Below are 26,774 nucleotides of genomic sequence, written 5' to 3' on the forward strand. Positions count from 1 at the left end.
TGGGAGTTCATGCTTTGTTGTTGAGGATGAGGCTTGGGATGAGGATGAGAATGAGGATGATGACGGTGATGATGAGGATAGTGATGAGGAGGTGGCGTGCGATGAGAGTTAGAGCTCATTGCATTTCGCTCTAGCCTCGGTCCTGACTCCTCTTAACTCTACTTATGTTTTGGATTCACTATTTAGCATCGAGCGGCTGGACTTCACCCTCTAGACTCTATTTATGTTTTGTCATATGGAGTACTCAATATACAGTCTTGTTGGTTTTGGAGGCTCCATATTTTACCATCTCATGCTTTGCTCTAGCCTCTAGTATGATGTATCTATTGATCATAGATCTTGATCTGTTTCTCGACTCCCGACTCCTTGATTTAGCTAGATTCTACATTTTCTATGATGTTTTAATGCATTATGTGGCTTTGGGTTGCTCTTTAGAGTCTAGTGTTTTAAATTTAATTGCTATTTGTTATGATTTATATATATACATACTAATTTTTTAGTGCCGTATGGTATTCCACGTATGGAATCTTCGGGGGGTTTGTATCGGGCTTCCATACCCGACCGAGTGAGACGCATGGTTGACGTATGAAAAACCTATGTTCCCTCCTAGTATGTTAATGTGTCACATGCGCACTTCACTTGCGCCACATGGACATGCTTCTGCTATAGTCTAGCGTCAGTTTTAGCGTAGGACCTAGTGTGGCACCATTGTGAGCCTCTAGCAGGACCCGCATGTCCAGGCCGGTCATAGTTGCATACCCTCTCTTGCACTGTACAATCATTCTAGCATGAGCATTTTCCAGAGCATAGAACCCTTTTTTCCAAAGTACACAATTTTCACTTATTTATTAATAAGTGGCTTTTGTTGGAAAAGTAGGTAGGGCAAATTGTGAAAGAAACTATAAAAAAAACCCATTGGGCACTCAGTAGAGGCGGAGGGAGGCAGCAGAAGGTTATGCACTAAGTGTTGCACCCGGCAGGTGGTCTCTCTCTCAGCAGTACCCCAACAACACTAGGGTTTTTGGAGCAGATTTCAACCATCAGCGTTTTTGCAACAGTACCATCCCTTTAGCCTCGTCGCATCCCCGATTCCATTCCCAACAGCAGATCCTCGCCGGAAAGCCATCCATCACGACAGATTTCAGTTTTCAGCCTTAGCATTTTTCAGCCTTGACGTCGTCGACATCGACACCATTGTCGTCGTCGTCGACATCGTCTTCGTAGGCCTCGGACTTGACGATGAACCATCGTCATCATTGTCATCGCCACGACACAATACTACATTTTCTGCCCATACATTAGCGCCAATTCTCAGCCTTACAGATCAGCTAGCGTTTTCAGTTTTCAGCCCTTAGAACAGCAATCATCGTCGTCGGCACAATACCCGATTGCAGTAGATTCCTAGTGATCTCAGTTTTCAGCCCTAGCGTTTTCAGATTTCACCCATAGCCTCGCGTTGTCGTCGTCGTCATGACGACATCGTCGTGTCTGTGACGGTCGTCGTCGTTGACATCATCGTCTTCGACAGAGACTAGCAGTACCCATCGTCGACATCATCGACTTTGACAGAGACTAGCAGTACCCGTCGCAAACCTCCCCGTCTTCGACATAGACCAACAATACCTGTCATCGGCATCATTGTCGTTGACATAGACCATCAGCACCTCGTCGTCGACATCATCGTCTTCGACATAGAACCTCAATACCTCAGCACCTTAGTACCCAATACCCAGCATCATTAGCATTAGTATCCAATAGCATCGACATCTGAGCACTTAGTCATTGTAGTAGCATTTGTGCAAGAATAAAGAAAGTATTTGTTATTTGTTATTTCCCGCCTAGTAAGTCAATATATGCACCACCCTAGAGGACAATCCGCCTTTTCTATCTTGGATGATGACATATGGGAGTTTTCCAGGGATGGTGACATTATCATATTGGGGGATTTCAATACTAGGGTTGCCCAACATCAGACAGTATTCTATGATACTTTAGAGGAGATGCTTAGGGAGCCTTGATGTTACAGAGACGGGCTTATCCAGACTATTACAGGATAAAGAGCACAATGAGTATGACAGATACTTGATAGATATGGGGACAACACATGGATTGGCCACCTTGAATGGTCCACAGAGATTTCCTACATCGGGAGGTTTCACATGTTTTCCACACCGACATGGGGCTAGCACAGTGGATCATGTTATGGCCCAACCATGTCTCATTCCATCCTTTCAAGATTTCATGGTGGGCACTAGGCCAGTTGGAGTAGCAGTTGATCATGCTATCTTGTCTTTCACTCACGTTTCAGTTCAGCAGAGTTCCACTAGAAGAGGTCTCCACACACACTTGGTATACCTTCACGAGGGAGACGGATTCCATGTACATGGATGAGATATACAGGCAGCTATGCCCTCAAGAGCTAGGACGACCACTAGATGAGCTCAGTCGGATACTGATAGAGATGCTCCATGATGTAGCATCAAAGGCATACCCCCACAGTCAGCCTACACAGAGACGATTAAAAATGACATAAAGGCATTAAAAATAAAGCAGAACACATTCAGAAGACTTTGCACAACAAAATATGATGACGTGGCACCTGTACGAACGCTCCGCAATTCGCAGCGGATTTCTAGGAAAATCTCAAAATTTTAGAAAAGCGTTTTTTTTGGGGTCAGCTTTTCGTATTTGATGCTTTTAGGCTTTGGGCCTTAAAATATGAACCTTCGGGGCTCTCTCTAGCACTCTTCAGTGCGCAAATTGCAGAGGAGGTGCTCCTTGGTTGTCGTACTTTTGCGAATAAGTAAATATCGAAAGGGGCGCCAGTGTTTGGGGCCAGTGCTCTCTTGGGGTGGAACTTCGCCACTCCGCGTCTCGTGTCGTGCATCTCTTTTAGTTCAGTTGTTATTTGAAGTGCTTAAAGTTGTTCAGCCTGTTCTTTTCTACTGGCACGTGGTGTCCGTCTTGTGACAGATACTCCTCAAATTTTGGAACTTTACCTTGAAGCATTCGATTTAGCATCGTCATCTTCGATAGATCCCACAGATCAGCAAGGTTGAATCTGGTGTAGAGGGTTTGCATAAGAGGGGAGTCACTTTGCTCCTTTGTCACAGATTAGGTCGATTGAATAGAGTCGTTGATGTCCCGTTTGGGTTTCAAGGATATTGTTGGGCTAACAATATTCTGTTGTACGACTTTATGAAACGGAATTCCCGAAATTGAATATGATTGATTTGTACTCTCTCATTTGACTTGTTTGAATGCAGGAACTGAAAGACGAAATGACTGCAGCATTTCGGTCTCATAAATCTCTATAGACATGATTGCAATAAGGATGAGTAAATCCAGTATCAGTGAGGTCCGGGATGGATCTAGATGCGGTTACTAAATACGTTGCTGGCAGTCATGGTCTGAGATTTGGAATGAATTTTTCTGTGATTGATTTGTCATGTGATGTCTCGTGCACTGATGTGAGTTTCGTCTTTGTAGAAGTGCTAGATGTCTCGTGTCTAGTGCGTCGGTACTTAAGAGTCAGTGCCTACTGAAATAGTTCATGGCCTCTATCTGTTTTGCAGGCCTAATCGAGGGCTATTACAATTCTTTCAAGAGGGGGGTATGTCACAAACTGCTTACGTGGCATGACCCTACAATAAAGTTGTCCCAACTTATGACCAAGGGACGAGGGGCCCCATTAAACAAAACTTGCGTAGAAGCCTGTTGACGTGGCAGTTGTACGGACACCGCGATTTGCGTTGTTGTCAGGATCATACGGAATTTCCGCAATCTACGGTGCAAAAAGCGCTGACAGGACTGTATGGATTTCCGCAAGAGGCGCGAGCTGCTTGTTGGGGCTTTTGCTTTTGAGTTTTCATGCTTTTGGGGCTCTGCTTTTAGCACCTGCACCCCTTGTAATGTTTATAAGGACTCAAAGGGGCTCACTTTTAGAGCATCTGGATGCAGAGTTTGAGAGCGAGCACCCGCAGGAGCTGTACTTTGCTCAAAGATTAATATAAAAGAAATATCGAAAGGGGCGCCAATCTTTGGGGCCAATCTCTCTTGGCACGGAACTACGCCGGGCAATGTCGACTCTTGAATTGTGAATTGTTTTAAAGTAAATCTCTGTTGTGTCGCGATAGAATCTAGACTTGGGGTGTCCAAGTTTGTTACACCGCCGCCCAATTAGACTACTGACCATGGAGGAGATTGATGAGATCCGCCAGCGACTGATGATGGATCTCTTGTCATTAAGCTCTATGGAGGATTGTACACCCTGCTCATCTTGTACCACACACAAACCCACAGTGTGTGATATTAGCCCTCATCCATTACTTTCACACCCCCCCCCCCCCCCCCCCCCCCCCCCCCCCCCCCCCCCCCCCCCCCCCCAAAACTCAGATCCCACATAGTTCCATTTCAGTACCTTTTCTTTTTATTTTCGGTACTCAGACATTGTAACAGATTCACTGCGTTGCAACTTTTTTGGTCTCATAGGTCATTTTGGCCTTTTGCAGACGTTAATATAACATTTCATCTCTCTCTCTCTCTCTCTCTCTCTCTCTCTCTCTCTCTCTCTCTACACACTTCACTCCTTTTCTCTGTCTACTGCATATGGGAAAATCACATTTAATAAGTAGAATCACCAAGTAGCTGTGGTTGTGGTTTTTGTGATAACTAATCCTGTGCCATGGCCCACCATCCCTTGAACCCGAAAAATGGAGTAGTTCGGACATCGAGTCCTTTGGCATAGGCTCACAAGAGGCTATCCTAGACATACCTGGAGTTGTACATATGACAACGTGTAAAGGATTGCTGCAGAACATATGCAAAGAAGGGAGCTGAGCCTCTCGATTTACAGTGTTATCCGCTTTGAATTCTTTTCCATTTGCGACAGGCAGACGTGTTAGCTGTGATCTTGTACATAAGTTGTTCTAAATATCAGCTGTCTATTGCATGCTCACGAGGCTGTAACATGAAAAATTAATCGGGATGCCAGCAAATGAGATTTCTGTTAAGAACCCCTCCAATGCGTAGTTAGGAGTTAGTTGTAGGAATGTTGGTTTTCTTTTTCTTTACAAAAGAAAAAAGAGGTATTTAGTTAAACAAAACAATGGAGTAACCTTTTACTGAATAAAGAAACATTCAATTTTCTTGTGGGGTTTGCGTTTTTCCAGAGGGTGATGAGGATTCTTCTGCTACTTATGAGGACGTGTACCCGAGCGTCAAGGAGAATGCCGTGAGTCAGATGGAAGGGAGTTTAGAATCCCTGTCTAAAGAGCTTAGCAAGCTTCGTACAGGGAGGGTATCACCAGGTGCTTCTTTTTTTCCTCCTACAATGGGCAGTTTTGGTAGCAATTCTTTTCTAAGACTGGATTGTTTCACAGGCATGTTAGATCATGTCACTGTAGTAGACAACAATGGGATACGGTCTCCTTTGCCGCATGTTGCAGCTGTGACAGTAATTGATAATGAAAAATTGCGTGTTACTCCATTTGATGCAGAGGTAAGGTATTTCGTTTGTGTGTCAAAAGCTCTTTTTCTGCAGGAACTGAAGAATATCTTTTGTGGATTATCAGATTGTGAAGTGTGTTGAACGCGGTGTTCGCTCATCTCCTTTGAAATTAAATCCTGTGGTTGTTGGAGAAATTATCACTGTACCGGTGCCCAAGTATGTATCCGTTCTTGTCATTCTTTGTTTGACGTTTTGAGGAATAGAATTTAGTATAATGCTGCTGTATCCAATGTGTAACCTACAAAGACGTGTTCTTTACATGCAGGCCTACTAAAGAATATATTGAGGTTAGCTTTCTGTCTCTAGAACTTATGGAGGGCTTGAGGTTGCTTTCCAGTACTTACCTTACCTCTTACCATCAACAGCATATGGCCTGCAGACAATGCTAAAAGTGGTTGGAAAGGCGGCAGAGACAGCTAAAATGAGCATACGCCGAGCTCGGCAGACTGTAAGATTGTGTCTTTTGTCAGAAGTTGAATTATTTTTTGTATTTAGTTGCCACCTCTTGCTAATTGGGATTCAATGATCAGGATGGATTGTTAGGTGTCAAAAATGTTTAGAGGCCGAGGGAAATGTATTTAACGTCATGTGTGTATGAACCAGGCAATGGATGCAGTAAAGAAGTCTACTGGACATATATCCAAGGATGACATCAAGCGTCGCGAGAAAGAGGTATTTCTTTGTTTTTAGACGAGTATTGTGTCATGTATACAGAGTTAGAGCTTGGAGGATTTGTTGGCTTTTTAAAACAAGCCTTACTAAAGGCATACATTTGACTTTTTCATGTGAAGCATTGAATGATTGAAATCTTTTTTGGTACTTAACTTTGTAGATGGGTCCTTTCATCTAGGAGCCATGTATGGGTCCTTTTTATTTTTCGTCTTATAACGCCAACTTGACCCTTTCACCTTGATCTTTTGGTGGCATGCCGGCAGATTGAAGAGTTGACTAAGAAGTATGTGAAGACAGTGGATGATAATTGCAAATCCAAGGAGAAGGAAATGCTACCTGGGTGATAGGAATCACTTGATCTTTTTTATGATTGGCATGGAAGAGAGGCTATTTAAGATGGGTGTTGGCCAGTGTCTGCAATCGTCAACTTGAACATAATTTGGGTTTGAGATGGTTCAGTATCACATGTATCGCAATGCAGGCAAGACATTTTTCAGCCCTCACCACCCCCTTTAGGGGCAGTTTATTTATTCTAGGGCGTTAGTTCGGCACAATGTTACTTTTTTCTGGCCAACAGATGAGAGCTCTTGAGCATTACCATTTTCAGATTGCCACCTTGAGACTACCAAGGTGGTATTTTCAATAATTTTTAATGATTCTATAGGAATGGCACGCATAAGATTGCCACCTAATTTTCCATTCTTTTGAAGGGGCAGGACTTCTTAAAAGTAGAGGTTTGAAATCCAAGGAGCCCTCTTTTACAAGCGTTATGTATGCAGGGCCCTTATTATATTGTTTCATCCAAACACTCTTGCGTACTCCCAAGTCTAACAAAGTGGTGCATGTATAGTATGACTGCATGTCTTATATTTTGCGGATAGAATCAGCTCAACAAAGTTCTGGACTGCATGCTGTTAGAATGCCTTGTAAAGTCTTATAAGCTTTTGTATGTAAGGTCCTTATATCATTTCTGCCAACTTCTCTTCCATGCTCCTCTTCTCAGTGCTGAATTGCCGCTAATATAGTATGGCTGTAAGTATCAATGTGGCTTTGTTGAGGATATAATCTGCTCAACATTGTTCTAGACTGAGTGCTGTGAGAATGTCTTGCAAATTTTCCAAACCTCATGGATATATGGATTTGCAAGATTGCGATAGTTCCCAACGATGGAATGCTAGTAGTGTGTTGAGAATGCTAATGATAATTCTCGTACAAGCCGAGAGAGTTTGCAAAACAAGGATCACGAGTTTCATAGATGCGGTTTGAGTAATGAATAGTGTTTCATGTCAATGCCAAACCTTGATTTTAATGTGTCAACAAGCCATGCCAACTTCAAATAATCTCGTCATTAAGACAGTAAGACATGTATTTTGCTCTTGGAATGTGTGTTGTTTATTGAAATGAGATGCCTACAAATGAAATTGTGGTAGGCTAGGTGTTTGTGGCGTGGTAATTAGCAATATTAAGAACCTTAAGGAGAGCTCCATGAGTGCCGTAGTGACTAGTGCAATGTTATTGGTGATGGTGTCATTTACAATGGTCACTCTAGCTGGACACACAACATTCCCAAAAGATTGAACTTATTCAAGAAACAAGTACTTTGACAGAGTGTCCTTTACAGGAGAGATGACAAAAGTCAGAAAGCAACTATTCAGGGATACGATCAACAATGCCTATAATATAGGAAGTTATTTGTTTTGCAATATATGAAATTGAGAATATAATGTCGCGGTAAAAAAAAAGCGAGTGATAGTGTAGATTTGGATTTGGATGGGTCACAAAAATCGTGGTATTTTTTGTGGGAAATTTGAGCACTTTAGTGTTTTGGATAACACTTAAACTGACAAGTTTGTACAAACAAGGCTAGGATATTGGCAGCAGGGGAATGCTCTCCAATGAGTTTATCTAAGGAAGCACCAATTTGAAAGTATTTTTTTTAGTAGACATACATTACTGTTGCCCCATTATATTGTTGGTGAGTGAAAGAACATGTACATTGCAAAAGTTGCCCAAGCATTGAGGACTAAAACCATGGTGTTTCTCCATATTCACAAGATTTTTATTGCTACGCTGCATAATGTGGTGTATGAGAAGATAATGGTAGGAAACTTGATGTCACACACATAACAATTCGGAAGTAATAACTGAAGCCAAGTATACTACGAATTAGCTCAATGCAAAAGCCAAAAAGTGTGTTGTTTGGCTAATAGAATATAAATATTATGATTCGGAGACATCAATTGAGGGTGAGTGTGGATATTGCTTATGGCGATTTGACGTCTTCAATGGAGAAGTAAATGATAAAATTGTAACCAATGTGAAAGATAGCTTCCTTGTGGAACATGCATTAAATTAAGTGATGAGGATATAAGGAAGGTTTGTGTGGTTTAAAGATCAAAGTACTAAGATGGAGTTTGAGATACTCCTTGTGAAGAATCCAAAGGTTTGGATTGCCCTCGATGGTGGAGGTTCAAGTCTTAACAAGGAGTTTGGGATCCCCTATTTGAATGTTATCATATTATGGTAGTGGTGTGTGAACAGTTTCAGATTTGCAAAGCACTTCTTCCCCTTGCATGGAGGTTTGTTCCTTGGGTTTTTTCTATGCTCGTCACTCCAAGCCAAGCCTTGGCATTGTATTAGCACGCTTAGTAATACTTTTGTATGTGTTGTGTGCTCTTGTGCTTCTAGTGTATCTTTTCCTTTTTTGTGTGCATTCATGTAGCAATATTACCAACAATTGGTGTTAGGGAAGGCTTTGACATCTCGAACAGCATCACCAGCACCCTCTAGGGTCACTTTCTCAAATTGATGTGATTTTTGGTGAGGGTTTGCAGGACGCCATAACCTTTGGAGACGCTCATAGAGCTCGATATAGCAAAAATTTGGTTTGATAGCATTTTAGGCTTCATTTTCATTACTAGCAATATTCCACAATAAATTTCGTCCTCTTGTGCAATTTTTTTTTACATTATAAATCTTGCAAAACATGCACTTTTGTACTCTTATGTGGTTTGTGCTATATAGCAATTGATATTTTTGTGCAATTTTCCTCTACGTAGACAATTCTTGCATTAGGTGTAGTCATCAAGCCTGGCTAACAACAATGATGTTTTGCATGTTGTCTTCTGAGGACAAAGTGGATGGGAAAACTACCCACTTTAGGCTTACATGATGAAACATTTGTGGATGATGGTGTAGGTTCTAGTAATTCTATTGCTAGCATTGTTTGCCTATTGTTGAACAAGCACATTGGGATCGTACAGATTCGTAAGAAAGAGGCAAATATAGTCATTGCGGAAGCTCCTTCAAATGGAGATTCAACAAATATTGTGTAGGATGGAGAGTGGGGTTGAACCATCTATTTTTATGATGCATGTATTACATAATCTATGGATCGTGTGTGGTTTCTTGACAATGATGCAACTAAGCACATTATGTCTCATGGTGGAGGTTTGTTCACTTCTCTTGAGGTTGTCCCTAATGGAGAGGTTGTTACGTGTGCCAACAAATCCTCTTATCCAGTTAAGGGAATTGGGAAGATTGTTCTTATTGTTGCAAATGACAATTCTTCCACACTTGCGGATGTTTTGTATGTGATCAAGAAGACTTTTTGCTTGTATCTGCACTTGCAAACTTGGTCTTGCAGACAAGTTTGTGGACGATAGATGTGGATGATTTCAATTTTGGTGATACCATTATGACATAAGGCACTTTTTTGTGGGTTGTATAAGATCAAAGCTTACAAGAAATGAGTGGAGATTCAAAATGCGTAATTTTTTAATCAAAGGCTATTTCAAATGCAAAACTTTGGCATGCACATTTTGGTCACCTGAATGATGGCGATTTTCTATATTATGAAGAAATCTGTTATGGTTGCTTCATTGCCCCCTCTTGAAATGTTTGTGATTCAAGCAATTTTTTCTTATTGTTAAAAATGTATGTGGTATTGTGGGTACCCGTTCGTATTGCTTCACAGGTCACGCGGGGAGGTTGGGTAAATGTCTAAAGAATTCAACGCATTTTTGTCGAGTCACAAATTCAAACACCAATGTAGAGTGTACATAGCCCTCATCAAAATAGCGTTGATGAGATTACTCATCAGGGTGGCCCTGGTATGGTCAAAAGTCAAGCTTTGTCACTTGCCTTTTGGCTTTAGGCTATCATGTGTGCTACATATATGTTTTGAATAGTTATCCCATCGCACTTAAGCATTATAGCTGATCATATTAGGCGTGAATTGACATGGCAAGCCATCTATTGGTTATTTGTCTATGTTTTGGTTGCTTGCCGTATGCTTGGTGCCCAAGAAACTTTATAGAAAGTTGGATGATAAGACTAAGAAATGTATTTATGTTTGTTACAATTTAGAAAGAAAAAGTTATAGGTTGTATCATCTCAAAGCGAAGCATGTCTTATTAGTCTAGATGTTGTTTTTGTGGAAGATATAGTACATCGCTATTTAACATGTACAAAGGAGACATCTATGAACTCACAGAAGCTATGTGATACATTGTTGGCTCTATTTCATGGTGGGAGTGCGAATGCAATCCCTAATGAAGGACATGTGCAACCTATTCATGTTTCAAATGACGTCATAGATCGACCATTTCTTGATGTAGATTTACAAGTGTAATTGATGAGGATACCTGAAAATGAGTAGGCTAGAGGTATGCCCAAATGGCTAGTGTGCTGACCTTGCGTTATAGTAAATTGGGTTCGTCTTTGTCTAGTCGTACTTGTTCAGATTTGAATTTCTTAGCATGCCCCTTACGCATGAGATTGTTAATTTTTTGGTCTAGTATGTTTGATGAGGAATAAAATTTGCCATTTAATGAAGCACAAATTCAAAGAACTGGTTGACTACAATTCACTTTGAGTATGATGCTAATGTGAAGAATGGCACACAATCTTTGTGTAGCGGACCTCCTAGAAAAAAGGCTATTGATATTAAGCAACTTTCAAGTTAAAATGCAAGCATGATGGTAGTATTGATCACTATAAAGCTAGACTTGTAGGAAAAGAGGATGCCCTTGAGAAGGGAATTGCTTTGTATGAGACTTTTGCTTGTCATATGACTACCAATGGCAGACACTCTGTGTAGCTTGCATCCTAGCAAAAAGACCATTTGTACTACGCGGGATTTCAAGTTAAAATGCAAGTTTGATGATAGTGTTGATCGCTATCAAGCTAGAATTGCCAGAAGGGCATGCTTAAGAGGCCATTCATACTAAGTGGGTTTTCGAGTTAAAATACAAGTTTGATGATAGTATCAATTGCTATAAGGCTAGACATGGTAGGAGAGCATGCTTAAAAGAAGGGAAGTGATTTTTGAGACTTTTTCTTCAACTTGTTATAACCCTACCATTTGTAGCATTGTCAACTCATAATGGTTGGAATGTACATCCGTTGAATATAAAGACATATTTTTTAAATGGTGATTTTCTTGAGGAAGTGTATGTAGTGCTATTGCATGGTTTTGTTAAAAAAGGGCAGCAAAACAAGGTATGCCGGATCAAGAAGGCTTTGCATGGTTTGAAGCAAGCTCCATGTCCTTGGCATGAAAAGAGCTATGATTACTTGGTTGTACATAGTTTTCACGATAGTCCAACTGAGAGCACTTTGAATGTCAAGTGTGCAAAGGATGTACTTTTTGTCATCGTGGTTTATGTTCCCAACACGTTTCTCACCAGAACAAATGAGCACATATTGTGAATTTTAAGGCCCATATGAATGCCTCTTTTGAAATGTCGAATTTTGGGTTTTTGCATCATTATTTGGACATACGATTGATGAACATATTGCTTTGTGTTAGACAAGGTACACTGAAAATTTATTACATAGATACGGCCTTAAAGGTTGAAAGTCCATTGCTACTCCTATAGAAATAAGTTTGAGTCTTATTCTTCATGATTTTGGAGACTTGGATATCACTCTCTTCAGTAGGCTGGTGGTTGCTTGATTTATGTATGCATTACGAGTCCACGAGGACGAGGCCAAATGCTTAGTATGCAGTCTCGTAGGTGAAAAAATTTATGCATAGCCAAGGGTCTACGCGTTCAAAGGAATTTAAGAAAATCTCTTGTTACTTAAGTGACACTATACATCTTGGATCATTTTATCCCAAGGGGGATCATCATTGCCAGATTTACATGCTTTTTTAGACTTAGATTGTGTTGGTTGTTGTTGTGACACACGAGTGTCCATTAGTGGTATTTGTTACATGCTAGGCAGCTCAAGCATATCTTGGTTGAACAAGAAACATTCTATAGTGGCCATTTCTAATTGTGAGGCTAAGGATAGGGCAACTTTCACATTTACTATTGAGCATTAGACACCCTTTGAATGATGGGTGCCAGATAGCACTTTACCACCACGATCTGCACTAATGACAAGAGTGCTTTGGCTATGAGGAACCTAGTGTTCCATGCTCACACAAAGCACCTTGGGTTGCATTACCAATAGGTTAGCGAGAGACTCTCTGTAAGAGAGGTCAAATTGTCTTATGTCCCGGACATTCTTGAAGTAAAATGAAAGACTTGCAAAAGATATATCACCTTCTATGTGGGAAAAAGGGAGGCTCCTCTTGTTTAAAGACATATTTGATCTTGTTCTCCTGGAGGGTGTTGGGAACTAAGAACGTGCTACTCTTCTCCCAACCACCTCCTTCTATAGTGCATTCTAGTCGCTATCTTTATGAGACCCGTGAGCCTTATCCCTTGGCCTAGGACCATATCCCAATAATTACCTTACTCTTGACACTACTCTCCCTTGAAAGAAAGTTTTCATCCTCAAAAACAAGAGTGGAAACCTTTAACGAAGAGCACCAGTGGAAACTTTTTTCAGGTATATCTTTCCACTTAACTAAACTTGTTTGCAAACACGATTTCTTAAACTCTGATAATCCAAAATCTTCTTTGGCTTATAAGGTCAAGTGAGTGGGTCAATTATGTCGACCAAAGTATCTGGATCAACAACATTATCTTTTGTCCTAACTGCTTGCGTAAATGGCTAACATTAAAAACATGATGAACTCGTGAATGTGTTGGTAAATGCAATTTATAAGCACACCAATCTTCTTGAGATCTTGAAGGGACCACAATACCTTGGTGAAAGGCTTAGGTGCAGTCTAGTTTTAAGACTTTTTGAATGCCCTTTAGTGAAGAATACTTGTCGTTTTTCATCTGTAAAATTGTTGTAGCGGTCTTGAGCTTACTTAACGTTAATCTTATCGTTGTGTGACATATCAAAACATTCTTGTAAGAAATATTTAGTTAAATGTATGCATTCATTGGACAAACTAATAGGCTTACTATTTGGTTGCACATCTATACTATGTTGAATTTCTCACTTTGAAGGTAACCACAAAGATAAATCATTAAGGAAACACCTTTTTTATAGTCGTGCAAAATTTGATTTTTATCACTTTGAAAAAAAAAAAGACAAAGCTTTTACTGTGATCTACAAACGAGTGAGACAAGCAATAACACAAATAAACTTTCTCTGTTTCATTTGATTTTTGAACCAAGTACAACTCGATTGTACATATGAGAGGAGAAGAAAGAGCATCATGTTCTCCAAAAAGCAAAGCATTGGGGCCATCAGCCTCAAAATCGAAGGAGGTTATTGTAGGTAGCTACGCTTGAGAGTAGGGCAAGACTATAAAGCCACTCATGTCCAAGAACGACATCGGCTCTTGACATGTTTATAACTTGAAAATTATGGCCTTGAACTTGCATCGATGCATTATTAAGCATAGTATCCCAAATATATCGAAACCTTGCCCTTGCATAAGAGATATTGTATGATTGTGTGTACTCTTAGTTTGTGGAAGCTTTAATTAACCAAAGCATAATTCAAAAAATTACTGAGTTGCTCCATCATCAATCAAACTTTACACCTTGTGGCCATTAATGTATCCATGAAAAAGAACTAATTCATGAGGACCCACTAGGGTACAATGACAGACTTCCACTTGACAGAAATTAGCGAAATCATTCAATTGCAATGACTAGATTGTATGTAAAGCTTTATCCTTGCCCTTTGTCACCGGTTTGCTGGTGCCCTTGGCCTTTTATTGATTTGCATTGGGATTCATAGGACTCTCTTCATATGTTTGGAAAAGAGACAAGCAAAAAGATAATTTTTCCTTCTTGGCTCTTCCAAAATCTGTAGTATATAAAGGACTCATAAAGGACCACAAAGACCTTCAACCATTTTTGTAGACTCTTGATCAATTGTAGAAGCCCGATGTTTGTTGTTGGAATAATTTGAAGAATGATTGTCGATTGTGGAGCATTTAGAATGGAGCCCTTTCTCATCTGCATCATAAATCGATGCCTCTGAAATGGAAAATCCCAAAACATTAGGATGTAGATGAGTAATTTTGGCATTGACATCAAGTTGTCTTCCTAGTAGGAAACTACGCACCTTGTGAAACTCATTGAGGTCATCTAATGACTTCTATATAACGAGAGATATAAGTGGTGAAAGATGATGTATTAACATAAAACATTGATCCCATGCTTAACAATTATTGTAATCTTCATTTTGTGCAACGAGGTTGCCTCATTGTAATTTTTGGATCTGCGAGGCTAACCCACTCAAGTTGAAAGGCCATTAATGTAGATCTAGGTGCCCCTCTATCCTCTAAAATCTTAGAAAATCGAGATGAACTCAATGTCTTTTAATAAAAAAATAAACCTAAATGCCTTCAATGCAAGATTTTAAAGCTTTTCCTTGGCGTGAGAACTCCTTTAGATAGGGCTTGGCTCAAAATAACCTCACTCTCAATTTGGGTGCCGCTTTATGTGAAAAGTCATGTTTTTTGGCTATGACATTGCAACCGAATAGTGTGAGGGAGAGACATTGCAGTGAGGCTTGCTTGTAGGATCAATAATAGGCCATTGTCTTGAAATTATGCTTGACAAGCAAGCCCCTGCGATGGGTTTCGGTGCGACTCTCGCTTGATTTAGTAGAGGTCGGTGATAGGCTCCTCCCCCTCAAGCGATAGTGCTTGCACCAGGCTTCCTTGTATAGATGACAAGCATTTGTGCTAGAAATAGCACCGAGGGGTTTTCTTGCACGTAGTGAACTCCACGAGATCTTTAAAATCTTTGATACCAATGTGAAGTCAGTGAATTAAGAATATGCTACTCTCCTCCCAACCACCTCCTCCTATAAGGCATTCTAGCTACTATCTTTAGGAGACCCCTAAGTTAGCACTTAATTTAGCCTCATCCCATGGCCTAGGACCCTATCTCACTAGTGATAAAAGAGTGCATTTGATCGGCAAAAGAACATATGACATACATTGTGTTACATAAAAACTACATTGGGTTATGCCCTCTTGGGCCTCTTCTATGAGCCTACAGACCGAGAGAGGCAAAAGTTCAATGAGCATAAGACCTCTAGAGGCACTGTGAAAATGAAAAGATGATACCTATTACCATTGAGCAAGGTCTTCAGATATTTCTCAAAGTTCTAGGTTATTCTACAAATTAGAAAAGTGGAGAAGTACCGTAATTGTCTCACAAGTATTGTGGACCTTTCACCATATCTCAGAGGGGGTCATCCATAGGTATGTTAATATAGCATATGAGTTCAGCATAAGAGGTTTTTTATTAGGCAAAATTATTAGAATTACATTTACAAAAAGGGGTTTTTATTTTATTTTGGGGAAAAATCCTCACCCTAGAGCATGTAAGTATAGGGGTTTTTAAAATACTTTTTTAACGTACATTGTTACCATATACACGTAGTAGTGATGTGTGTGAACACACTTAGGACCGCCGGGGCATTTTTTCCCTCTTTAGGAGGTTTTTTTCCCCATGCATTGTATATATGCCCATCACTCTAGGGCTATCTATCTTTCCATTGCACACTAAGTCCTGCAAATGTTGGTTCCACTATAAATGCTGCCATTGTTGAGTCTTCTGTAAAAGGAGACTGTGATGCTGATGTTGATGCAGAATAGGCTTTTAGTGCAGAGTGCACTTACAATCCTGTTGTCCATGATGCATGCATGTCAGTTGCTGCAGATTCATATGTGTGGTATTTTGACAGTGGTGCTACAAAGCACATTACCTCACATCGTGAATTGTTAACCTCTCTTGAGTCTGTCCCTCATGGGAATTCAGTCACTTATGCCAACAATGCCTCTTATCCGGTTTAGGGAGTTGGAAAGATTGTGCTTACTATTGCAAATGGCAATTCCTTCACACTTGTTGATGCACTTCATTTTAGTGTAGAGTGCACTTACAATCCTACTGTCCATGACGCATGCATGTCAGTTCTTGCTGCAGATTCACATGTGTGGTATTTTGACAGTGGTGCTACAAAGCACATTACCTCACATCGTGAATTGTTCACCTCTCTCGAGTCTGTCCCTCATTGGAATTCAGTCACTTGTGCCAACAATGCCTCTTATCCGGTTTAGGGAGTTGGAAAGATTGTTCTTACTATTGGAAAATGAAACTTCTTTCACACTTGTTGATGCACTTTATGTACCTGGGATCAAGAAGAATCTTTTGTCTGTATCTGCACTTGCTAGACTTGGACTTGTAGTCAAATTTGTGGATGACAGATGTATAGTTCATGATCTCAGTTTTGGTGATGAAATTGTTGTATCTGGCCTTTTTTGTTGTGGGCTATATAAGCTCACTTTGTATGACAAGCGTGGACAAAATTTTGCAAATGCCGTTGCAGATTCAAGGGTTGTTTCAGATGCAAAACTGTGGCATGCACGTTTTGGGCATCTGAATTTTGCCAGTTTGCTGCGTTTGCAGAAATCTTGTATGGTTGCTTCTTTGCCACCTCTTGAAGCACCTATCAAACATGTTTGTGAAGGCTGTATTCTAGGTAAAATGCAGCGTTTTAAGTTTCCAAAGGATGGTTCATTTAGGGCCACATGCAGGTTGCAGCTTGTGCATAGTGATGTTTGTGGGCCCATGCAAACTCCGTCCTTGGGCAATTACCTGTACTTCATGACTTTCATTGATGATTACTCCAAGTATGCATGGGTATTTCCGCTTAAAACGAAGTCCGAAGTTTTATGTGCTTCAAACAATTTATGGCTATGGCTGAAAATGTCTCAAAATGTACTATGGGCACCCTCCGTTCCGATCGAGGGGGGGAGTATATGTCTCATGAATTTAATGCATTTCCGGCATCAATATACAATGCCTTATATACCTCAGCAAAATGGTGTTGTTGAGAGGAAAAACAGGTCACTTACGGAAATGGCACGATGTATGGTCAAAAGTCAAGCTTTGCCGCATTCTTTTTGCCTTGAGGCCATCATGTGTGCCACTTATGTACTAGACAGGTGTCTTACGAAATCTTTGCAATCTATTACTCCATATCAAGCATGGCATGATAGAAAGCCTTCTATTGAGCACATGCGTGTTTTTGGCTGTTTGGTGGCTCTTTTCAGTGGTGGAAGTACGAATGTAAATTCCAATGAGGCAAATGCATAGCCTATGGGGGTTTCTGAAAATGTTACGGATCAGCCTATTACTGATGCAAATGTACATGATGTACTTGATGAGGAAAGGGTTGAAAATGAGCAGGCTAGAGGTATGCCAAAATGGTTGGTGCATACATTGCATGACAGTAAATTGGATGCACCTTTGTCTAGTCGTACTCGTTCAGGTTCTCGCCATGCATCTTATGCATCAGATTGTTATGCTTTGGCTGTGTCTAGCCTACATGATGTCGAGGAACCTTCGTCTTTTGATGAAGCACAGAATTCAAAAAATTGGATGGCTGCCATGCAATTAGAATATGATGCACTTATAGAAAATGACACATAGACTTTATGTGATTTTCCTCCCGGCAAAAAGGCCATTGGTACAAAGTGGGTTTACAAGTTGAAACGCAAGCTGGATGGTGAGGTTGATTGCCATAAGGCTCGACTTGTTGCAAAAGGCTATGCGCAGAAAAAAGGCATAGATATGATGCTCCCACTTGTCGTATGACTACTATTCATTTTCTATGTGCATTGGTAGCTCATTTTGGTTGGGATGTACATCAATTAGACATTGTTACTGCTTTCTTGAATGGTGACATATTTGAGGAAGTTTATGTAACGCAACCTCGCGGTTTTGTCAAGAAAGGACAAGAGGACAAAGTGTGCAGATGTAAGAAGGCTTTGTATGGGTTGAAGCAATCTCCTCATACTTGGTATGAGAAAGCTGACACTCATTTGGTCAAATGAGGCTTTCGCAACATTCCAACAGAAAGCACATTGTATGTCAAGCGTGAGGGCGATATACTTCTCATTGTTGTTCTTTATGTGGATTATTTGTTGATCAATGGTCCCAGTGAGGCACATATTGCTGAATTTAAGGCTGATTTGAATACTACTTTCAAGATGAAAGATTTGGGGTTGTTGCATCATTACTTGGGTATACAGTTTAAGTAATGTGATGGTGGTATTGCCTTGTGTCAGAAAAGTTACATAGAGACATTGCTATGTAAGTTTGGACTTGAGGATTGCAAACCTATTGCCACTCCCACGGGATAGGTTTGAAGTTAAGTCTACGTGATGCTTGTGATCCTGCTGATGTCACTCTTTATCAAAATGTTGTTGGCTGCCTCATTTATGTATGCATCACGAGGCCAGATATTTAGTTTGCAGTCTCACAAATCAAATCTTTTTTGCATAGCCCAGGGTCTAAGCATTGGCAGGCTGTCAAGAGGATTTTTCGCTACCTTAGTGGCACTTTACATCTTGGCTTGTTTTATCCCAAGGGGGGATCATTGCCGCCGGACTTACATGCTTTTTTGGACTCAAATTGTGCTCGTTGTTTTGACGCGTGAGTGTCCACGAGTGGTTTTTGTTTCATGCTTGACAGTTCATGTATATCATGGGTGAGCAAGAAGCAACCTACTGTGGCCACTTCTAGTTGTAAGACTGAGTGTACAGGACAGTCTTCACAGCTATGGTTGAGTGTGTATGGCTCAGACGCCTTATGGTTGATTTGGGTGTTGGATAGGACAATGCCAACACTATCTACACTAATAGTCAGAGCGCACTGGTAGTTGCGAGGAACCCAGTGTTTTATGCTCGCACGAAGCACATTGAGGTGCATTACCACTATGTCAGGGAGAGGCTCTCAACAGGAGAGATCAGCTTGGCTTATGTGCCAACACAAGACAACCTTGCATATCTTTTCACAAAGGCATTGTCTCGTCAGAAGCTCGAAGCTTTCCGCAAAGCTTTGGGCTTACTCCCCTTTGTGGACTGATCATGTCCTCAGGGCATGGTACTTCCCTTTACTCATGTGCCAGCTCTCGTTCACCGTATCACTCTAGGGGGGATTTGTTACCATATACATGTAGTAGTGATGTGTGTGAACACACTTAGGACCGTTGGGGCATTTTTTTCCCTCTTTAGGAGGTTTTTCCCCCCGTTCATTGTATATATGCCCATCACTCTAGGGCTATCTATCTTTTCATTGCACACTAAGTAATACACTCTCTATTGTGTGCCTTGAGCTTCCTTCGTCTTCTCCAAGCTCTGTGTGTTTTCTTGCAACCCTAATTCGAACATACATGACATAGGTGACTTCTTGTAAGTGACCCCCCCAAACACAACACTCAAGAAGGTATGTGAAGTTGCCATGGTAACTTGGATGTCCATCAAGTGTTCCATGCGTGGATATGAGGAAATGGCTCATCACATAGTGGACAATGTGGTTCACATAGGCATGCTAGAAGATTTCATCAAATCTTTAGTTCACTTAATAAACAACAACATATCTTGGATCACCATGGTGGGTAGCGTACACAACATTATGTAGAAAAACAAGGGTTTGTCAAGTGGAAAGACTGATTCGAGGAAGGTTCCACTTGGTAGAACATTAATGTTCTCAAGAAGATATTTCTGAGTTTTTTTTTTTGGATGAAAAATATTCCATGAGGCCAGAGGAAGGAGGGGAGAGGGGATAGTTAGGACACAGGTCCTATGGGAGATGACACCCTAAGGGGAGCAGGCATGCAAGGGATATATATGGGGCAAGCTTATATAGGACGGTTTGATGGTGATTTGCTAGAATCTACCCTGTGGGTTTATGGGCAAGGACTTGAGGGATCCACTTGGAGATCTTTAGCCATGAAGATGCATAGCTAGTAATTTTGCACTAGTTGACAAAAATGGTGCAAATAATTATCTCCAAATCACAGATTAATGCTTTGTAATCGTGTTATCATTGTGTGCAAGTTCTTGGGCCATACCTTGGGATTTAGGTTGTTTGTGAACAATGCTATAAAGATTCTCCTCCATAAGGTACATTCTTACTTTCATACGACAAAAAGTTTGTGAAATTTTGTAATTTGTCTTTTTTTTTTTTTAATGAAAAGGAGATGATGCTTGGGCTAGTGTATTTACTATTTAAATCTTTCAAATTGTGGGAAAGACCTCAAAAAAACTATAAAGATTTATTATTGTATTTCTAGTCATTGGGAAAACTAAGAAAAGGATGCCGAGTTGTATGTTTCCATGTTTAGTGGTTCAAGATCCCTGTTGTTGGTGTATGTGTGTGGAGAGAGAGAGAGAGAGAGAGAGAGAGAGAGAGAGAGAGAGAGAGAGAGAGAGAGAGAGAGAGAGAGAGAGAGAGAGAGAGAGAGAGAGAGAGAGATTGATTTAAAGAGTGCACCTAGCAATAGAAATTGAATAAAAGAAGAGTGATTTCAATTCTAAGAGAAGGACGACTAGCCTTGTAGGCTAGTTGATGTGGATAGATCCAACTAATGTAGGTGGGTTTAACATTGTTTGCAATGTAGGCTAGTTGATGTGGATGAATCCAACTAACGTAGGTGGGTTTAACATTGTTGGCTGGAATGACTTATAATTTCCATTAGGGCTTAGTTTGACATAAGGATTCCAAAAAGTTCATTGCTAGTGAAGGCATTAGGTCCTAGTCTTAACATGATGGTGATTTATGTGAGATTCTCATGATCAATGATCACAACAATTGGAAAAGAAGAGAGTATGAATGTTATGGTGAAGGACTCCGGAGAGTACAAGGGTCTCTTGAACATTATGGTGATTAGGATTGTGACAAGGCATTGATAGAGATAATACACAAGAGACATAGTGGAGAAGATTGAGTTGACAACATGCAAGCCCATAGCCATTTTGTGGGACATAAAGAGTGGGGCATAACCTTATCAAGGTAGTAAAGAATCAGGCTACGTACAAAAGGTGTTCATAAGCCTCGTTTATGCTTTAGTTAATCCAACACTATGTGTAATGATAGTGATTTCCTCAGCCAATCCATGCAAGTATCACAAATGACAAGTTTTGGAGAATCTGGAAGTTCAAGACATGGAGTTGAACATAAGGGGAGAGTTGAAATAACAAGCTCAATGGGGAGACAACTCCTTTGCATTGAGGCATGCCAGTGTAATTGACAGAATATGTTGTTGATCACAGCTACCAACAAAAGCTATGACACCTATTAGAATGCATAGTGAAGGACTTAACATATCTTCATCATCATATCTCTTAGGTACCCCCACATGGGGGTAGCAATATATAACAAAAGACTAATTTGACACCTCGTGGGATGTGATGCCTCTCGAGTAGAAGCTCATGATGTTATGCATTGTATGAAAAAAACTGATAAAGACTTTGTTTTCCTAAACGAGAAAATTTCTAAATCTATTTGTGAACAATACAGGTGGAAACAACTCACTCATCTTACACAAGGTGGTAGCAATTTGAACATGCAAAACATTGATGTGTTGTCTCCACCATCCCCTCCTTTTCATCTCGTCTTGAACATGAAGTAAAAGACTCTAAATTATAAATCATTTTGTAAATTCAAAATGGTGGAAAGAAGCAAAGAAAGGTGTGGGCGTTAAGTAGGGACTAGGAGAGCAGGAACTACTTGATAGAGGAGTTGCCTCTTGTCTACTTGTTTATCTCATCCTGCTGTTGAAAGTGAGAAAGAAATAACACATCTTTGAAGGACGAGGATAGGACAATCTGGTTTGCCTACACTGTCGATTTCAACAGACTTATGGCTTACAGGTAAAGTTCACCTATGTGAACGAGCAGGGTGAAACCTTGACCATGCGACATACCCCTTGGTTGTAAGAATTCTTAAGGCTCTCAAGAATCACAAGAAATTTTGGACAAATTCTCAGAATAATTCCCACATTGTGACTTACTCAACATCATGAGCTTCTGTGAGGGAGGCACCACCTACCTACCTAGGTAGGATTGGGGCATAGGACCGTCGGCCCGGTGGGGGGGCGGCCTCATGATTATTTGACACCCCCTCTGTTCGGTGGGATCCCTATTGATTGGGGGCAGCGGGATCGGTTTTGCACCGTCCGATGGTGGATTAGTTGAGATCGTTTGAAGATCGTAGACCGGTTATCCCACTTGACAAGGGGGGTGTCAGATGGGGGGGGGGGGGTCCCCTGCCCCCAATCGTACCTAGATAGGTATGCGATGCCTCTGGAGCAAAGCTCATGATGTTATGCATTGTATGAAAACACTGAAAAAGACTCTGTTTTTCTACATGAGAAAATTTCTAAATCTTCTTGTGAATGGGGAATTAGTTTCATGTGGGACCTGAGCAGTGAGCATCAAAGAATATGTGCAAAGTGGCAAGATTGGGCATGTGGGTAGTTATGAATGAGTCACAGTGAGAGGGAATGAAGAAAGCAGGTCTCAAGTTTCAACTTCTCAAGATTCAAAAAAGATGGGGGTGGGACCCTTCATATTAGATACTCTTAAAAAATTGGGCAGCGAAGAATCTTGGAGGAAGATTTGATTAAATAAATAGCCAATGCGATTGTCGGTCAAAGGCAATGTCTTACGGTGGACACGTATGATATGAGCTACATTCTTCATGGGATTAACTTGGAAAAAACTTTTTTCCTAACGAAAAGAATAAGGGCACGCTTGAAAATCTTCCGATTTTAGGTCAAAATTTCAAGCATTTATTGGTATTTACTCTAAAGCTTTTAACCTTTTGCCCATTTTTTCAACTAAAAATCTAGTCGGAATTGTACACCAATCTTCTTAAGAATCTTGAAGGGACCACAATACTTTGGTGAAAGCTTAGGTGGAGCCTAGTTTTAAGACTTTTTGAATGCCTTTACGTGAAGAATACTTGTCTTATTTCATCTGCAATTTTTTTGTAGCAGTCCTGAGCTTACTTAACTTTAATCTTATCAATGTGTGACATATCAAAACATTCTTGTAAGAAATGTTTAATCAAATGTATGCATTCATTGGCCAAACTAATAGGCTTACTATCTGGCTACACATCTATGCTATTTTGAATTTCTCGCTTTGAAGGTAACCACAAAGATAAATCATTAGGAAACATGTCTTTTATAGTCGTGCAAAATTTGATTTTCATCACTTTGAAAAAAAATTAGACAAAACTTTTATTGTGATGTACAAACCAGTGAGACAAGCAATAATACAAATAAACTTTCTCTAATTCTTCGCTTTTTGCAACAAGTACAACTCAATTGTACATGTGAGAGGAGAAGAAAGAGCATCGTGCTCTCCAAAAAGCAAAGCATGGGGGCCATTAGCTTCAAAATCGGAGGGGGTTATTATAGGTAGCTACACTTGAGAGTAGGTCCAAGACTATAAAGCCACTCGTGTTCAAGAACGACATCGGCTCTTGACATGTTTATACCTTGAAAATCCAATGTCATCTTATGGCCTTGAACTTGCATCGATACATTATTAACCATAGTATCCCAAATATATCAAAACCTTGCCCTTGCATAAGAGATATTGTACGATTGTGTGTACTCTTAGTTTGTGGAAGCTTTAATCTCTTAACCAAAGCATAATTGAAAAACTATTGAGTTGCTCCATCATCAACCAAATTGTACACCTTGTGGCCATTAATGTATCCATGAAGAAGAACTAATTCATGAGGACCCACTAGCTTCTGTTGCATGGAAGCTATAAGTAAGCATTCATGTGTGTCGGTACAATGAGAGACTTCCACTTGAGAGAAATTAGCGGAATCATTCAATTGCAATGACTAGATTGTATGTAAAGATTTATCCTTCCCTTTGTCACCGCTTTGTTGGTGCCCTTGGCCTTTTATTGATTTGCACTGCGATTCATAGGACACTCTCCCTTCATATGTTTGTATGAGAGACAAGCAAAAAGATAAATTTTCCTTCTTGGCTATTGCAAAATCTGTAGTAGATAAAGGACCACAAGGATCTTTAACATTTTTTGTAAACTCTTGATCAATTGTAGAAGCCTGGTGTTTGTTGTTGGAATAATTTGAAGAACGATTGTCGATTGCGGGGCATTTAGAATGGAGCCCTTTCTCATTTTCATCATAAATCGATGCCTCTAAAATGGAAAATCCCAAAATATTAGGATGTAGATGAGTACTGGTTATAATCCTAGTAGGAAACTAAGCACCTTGTGAAACTCATTGGGACCATCTAATCACTTCTATATAACAAGAGATATAAGTGGTGAAAGATGATGTATTCACATAAAACATTGATCCCACGCTTGCCAGTTCTTGTCATCTTCATTTTGTGCAACGGGGTTGGCTCATTGCAATTTTTGGATCTACGAGGCTAACCCACTCGAGTTGAAAGGCCATCAATGCATATGTAGGTGCCCCTCTATCCTCTACAAAATCTTAGAAAATCGAGATAAACTCAATGTTTTTTAATAAAAAAATAAACCTAAATGCTCTGAATGCAAGCTTTTAAATCTTTTCCTTGGCGTGAGAACTCCTTAGATAGGGCTTCGCTCAAAATAAGCTCACCCTAAATTTGGGTGCCCCTTTATGTGAAAAGTCATGCGTTTTGGCTATGACATTGCAACCGAAATAACGTGAGGAAGAGACATTGTAGCGAGGCTCACTTGTAGGATCACTAATAGGCCATCGTCATGAAATTAAGTTTGACAAGCAAGCCCCTACGATGGGTTTTGGTGCGACTCTTGCTTGATTTAGTAGAGGTCGGTGATAGGCTCCTCCTCCCTCAAGCGATAGTGCTTGCAATAGGCTTCCATGTATAGATGACAAGCATCCATTCTAGAAATAGCATCGGGGAGTTTTCCTGCGCGTAGTGAACTCCACGAGATCTTTAAAATCTTTGATACCAATGTGAAGTCAGTGAATTAAGAATATGCTACTCTCCTCCCAACCACCTCCTCTTATAAGGCATTCTAGCTGATATCTTTAGGAGACCCCTAAGTTAGCACTTAATTTAGCCTCATCCCATGGCCTAGGACCCTATCTCACTAGTTATAAAAGAGTACATTTGATTGTCAAAAGAACAATCTCCTAAATCTGGCGGTGTCGCCTGCAACGTCCGAGAACACAGTGACACACACAAAGAGAGAGAGAGAGAGAGAGAGAGAGAGAGAGAGAGAGAGAGAGAGAGGTGGCGAAGCCGCCTACTATACTAGTATGCAATGGAAATGTTATGCAAAGTATGAGCAAGTTGTTATGCCCTTTCTTTCCTCTGAAGTGAAAGATGAATGTCAATGATAGAGAAGTGCTTCAAATGCAATAAAATTAGGTGCATCATGGTCTAGTTTGATGATTCTAAAATTAGATTTGAATTATGTAAGATTTCTGTTGCTTTCTCGAAAGCTACACTTGGATGCCACATGACATACATTGTGTTACATAAAAACTACATCGGATCATTCCCTCTTCTATGAGCCTACAAACATAGAGAGACAACAATTTGAACCCTAAAGGGACTCTTTATCATTATGGGTTTGCTAGCCATATATTCCCTCTTCTATGAGCCCACAGACATAGAGAGACAAAAGTTTGAACCCTAAAGGGACTCTTTATCATTATGGGCTGGTTAGCCATAGAGAAAATTCACTAAGTTAAAGATTTTCAATATAATCATATGGATACGTTGATGTGCAATGAGCACAAGACCTCTAGAAGCACTCTGAGAATGAAAAGGTGAGACCTCTTACCTTTGAGGAAGGTCATCAAATATTTCTCAAAGTTCCAAATTATTCCACAGATTAGAAAAATGAAGAAGTACCCTAATTTACTTTCACTTTTCATTACATAGAATCTTGCCAAGATGCTTTAGCATCTCCAATTAACATCTCCAATGCATTCACAATTTAAAACCATTTCTAATGGGTGGGAATTGACCTCATCACGTAGAAAGAATAAGACTCAATCTTAACCACTAGGCTACATGCCTACGATGCTCTTAACCATTACATGCCTACGATGCCCTTAATCATTAAAAGAAAACAACCCCCTCCCCCTCCCCCCCCCCCCCCCCCCCCCCCTCGCTTTTTCCTCACCCTCCTCTTTCCCTTTCTTCCCCCCTAAACTAATTAATGGGTTTCCTTAAAAACAACGTTTTGGGGACCTACTTGTCTCACAAGTATTGCTTCCCCCCTAAACTAATTAATGGGTTTCCTTAAAAAACGTTTTGGGGACTTGTCTCACAAGTATTGTGGACATTTCACAATACTTAAGAGGATATGTCAATATAGCATATGAGTTGAACATAGGATGTTTTTATTAAGCAAAATTATTAGAATTACATTTTCAGAATTACATTTTCAAAAAGGTGTTTTTATTTCATTTTT

General features: G+C 40.3%; 1 protein-coding gene across 1 annotated transcript in view; it reads left to right on the forward strand.

Moving 5' to 3' along the window:
* LOC147454229 (Ribosome recycling factor) overlaps window positions 1–6,987 on the forward strand; it is a 47,682-nt gene extending 40,695 nt beyond the window's left edge. Inside the window, exons 2-8 of the mRNA XM_086517299.1 lie at window positions 5,172–5,309; window positions 5,382–5,500; window positions 5,574–5,665; window positions 5,775–5,796; window positions 5,889–5,957; window positions 6,113–6,181; window positions 6,445–6,987. Coding sequence (XP_086373425.1) covers window positions 5,172–5,309; window positions 5,382–5,500; window positions 5,574–5,665; window positions 5,775–5,796; window positions 5,889–5,957; window positions 6,113–6,181; window positions 6,445–6,525 — 590 coding nt within the window. The 3' untranslated portion in view covers window positions 6,526–6,987. The remainder of the gene's footprint in view (window positions 1–5,171; window positions 5,310–5,381; window positions 5,501–5,573; window positions 5,666–5,774; window positions 5,797–5,888; window positions 5,958–6,112; window positions 6,182–6,444) is intronic.
* Window positions 6,988–26,774: the final 19,787 nt, after the last annotated feature.

This window comes from Adiantum capillus-veneris, chromosome 7, assembly GCF_014529385.1.
Source record: "Adiantum capillus-veneris isolate H3 chromosome 7, ASM1452938v2, whole genome shotgun sequence".
Lineage (NCBI taxonomy): Eukaryota > Viridiplantae > Streptophyta > Polypodiopsida > Polypodiales > Pteridaceae > Adiantum > Adiantum capillus-veneris.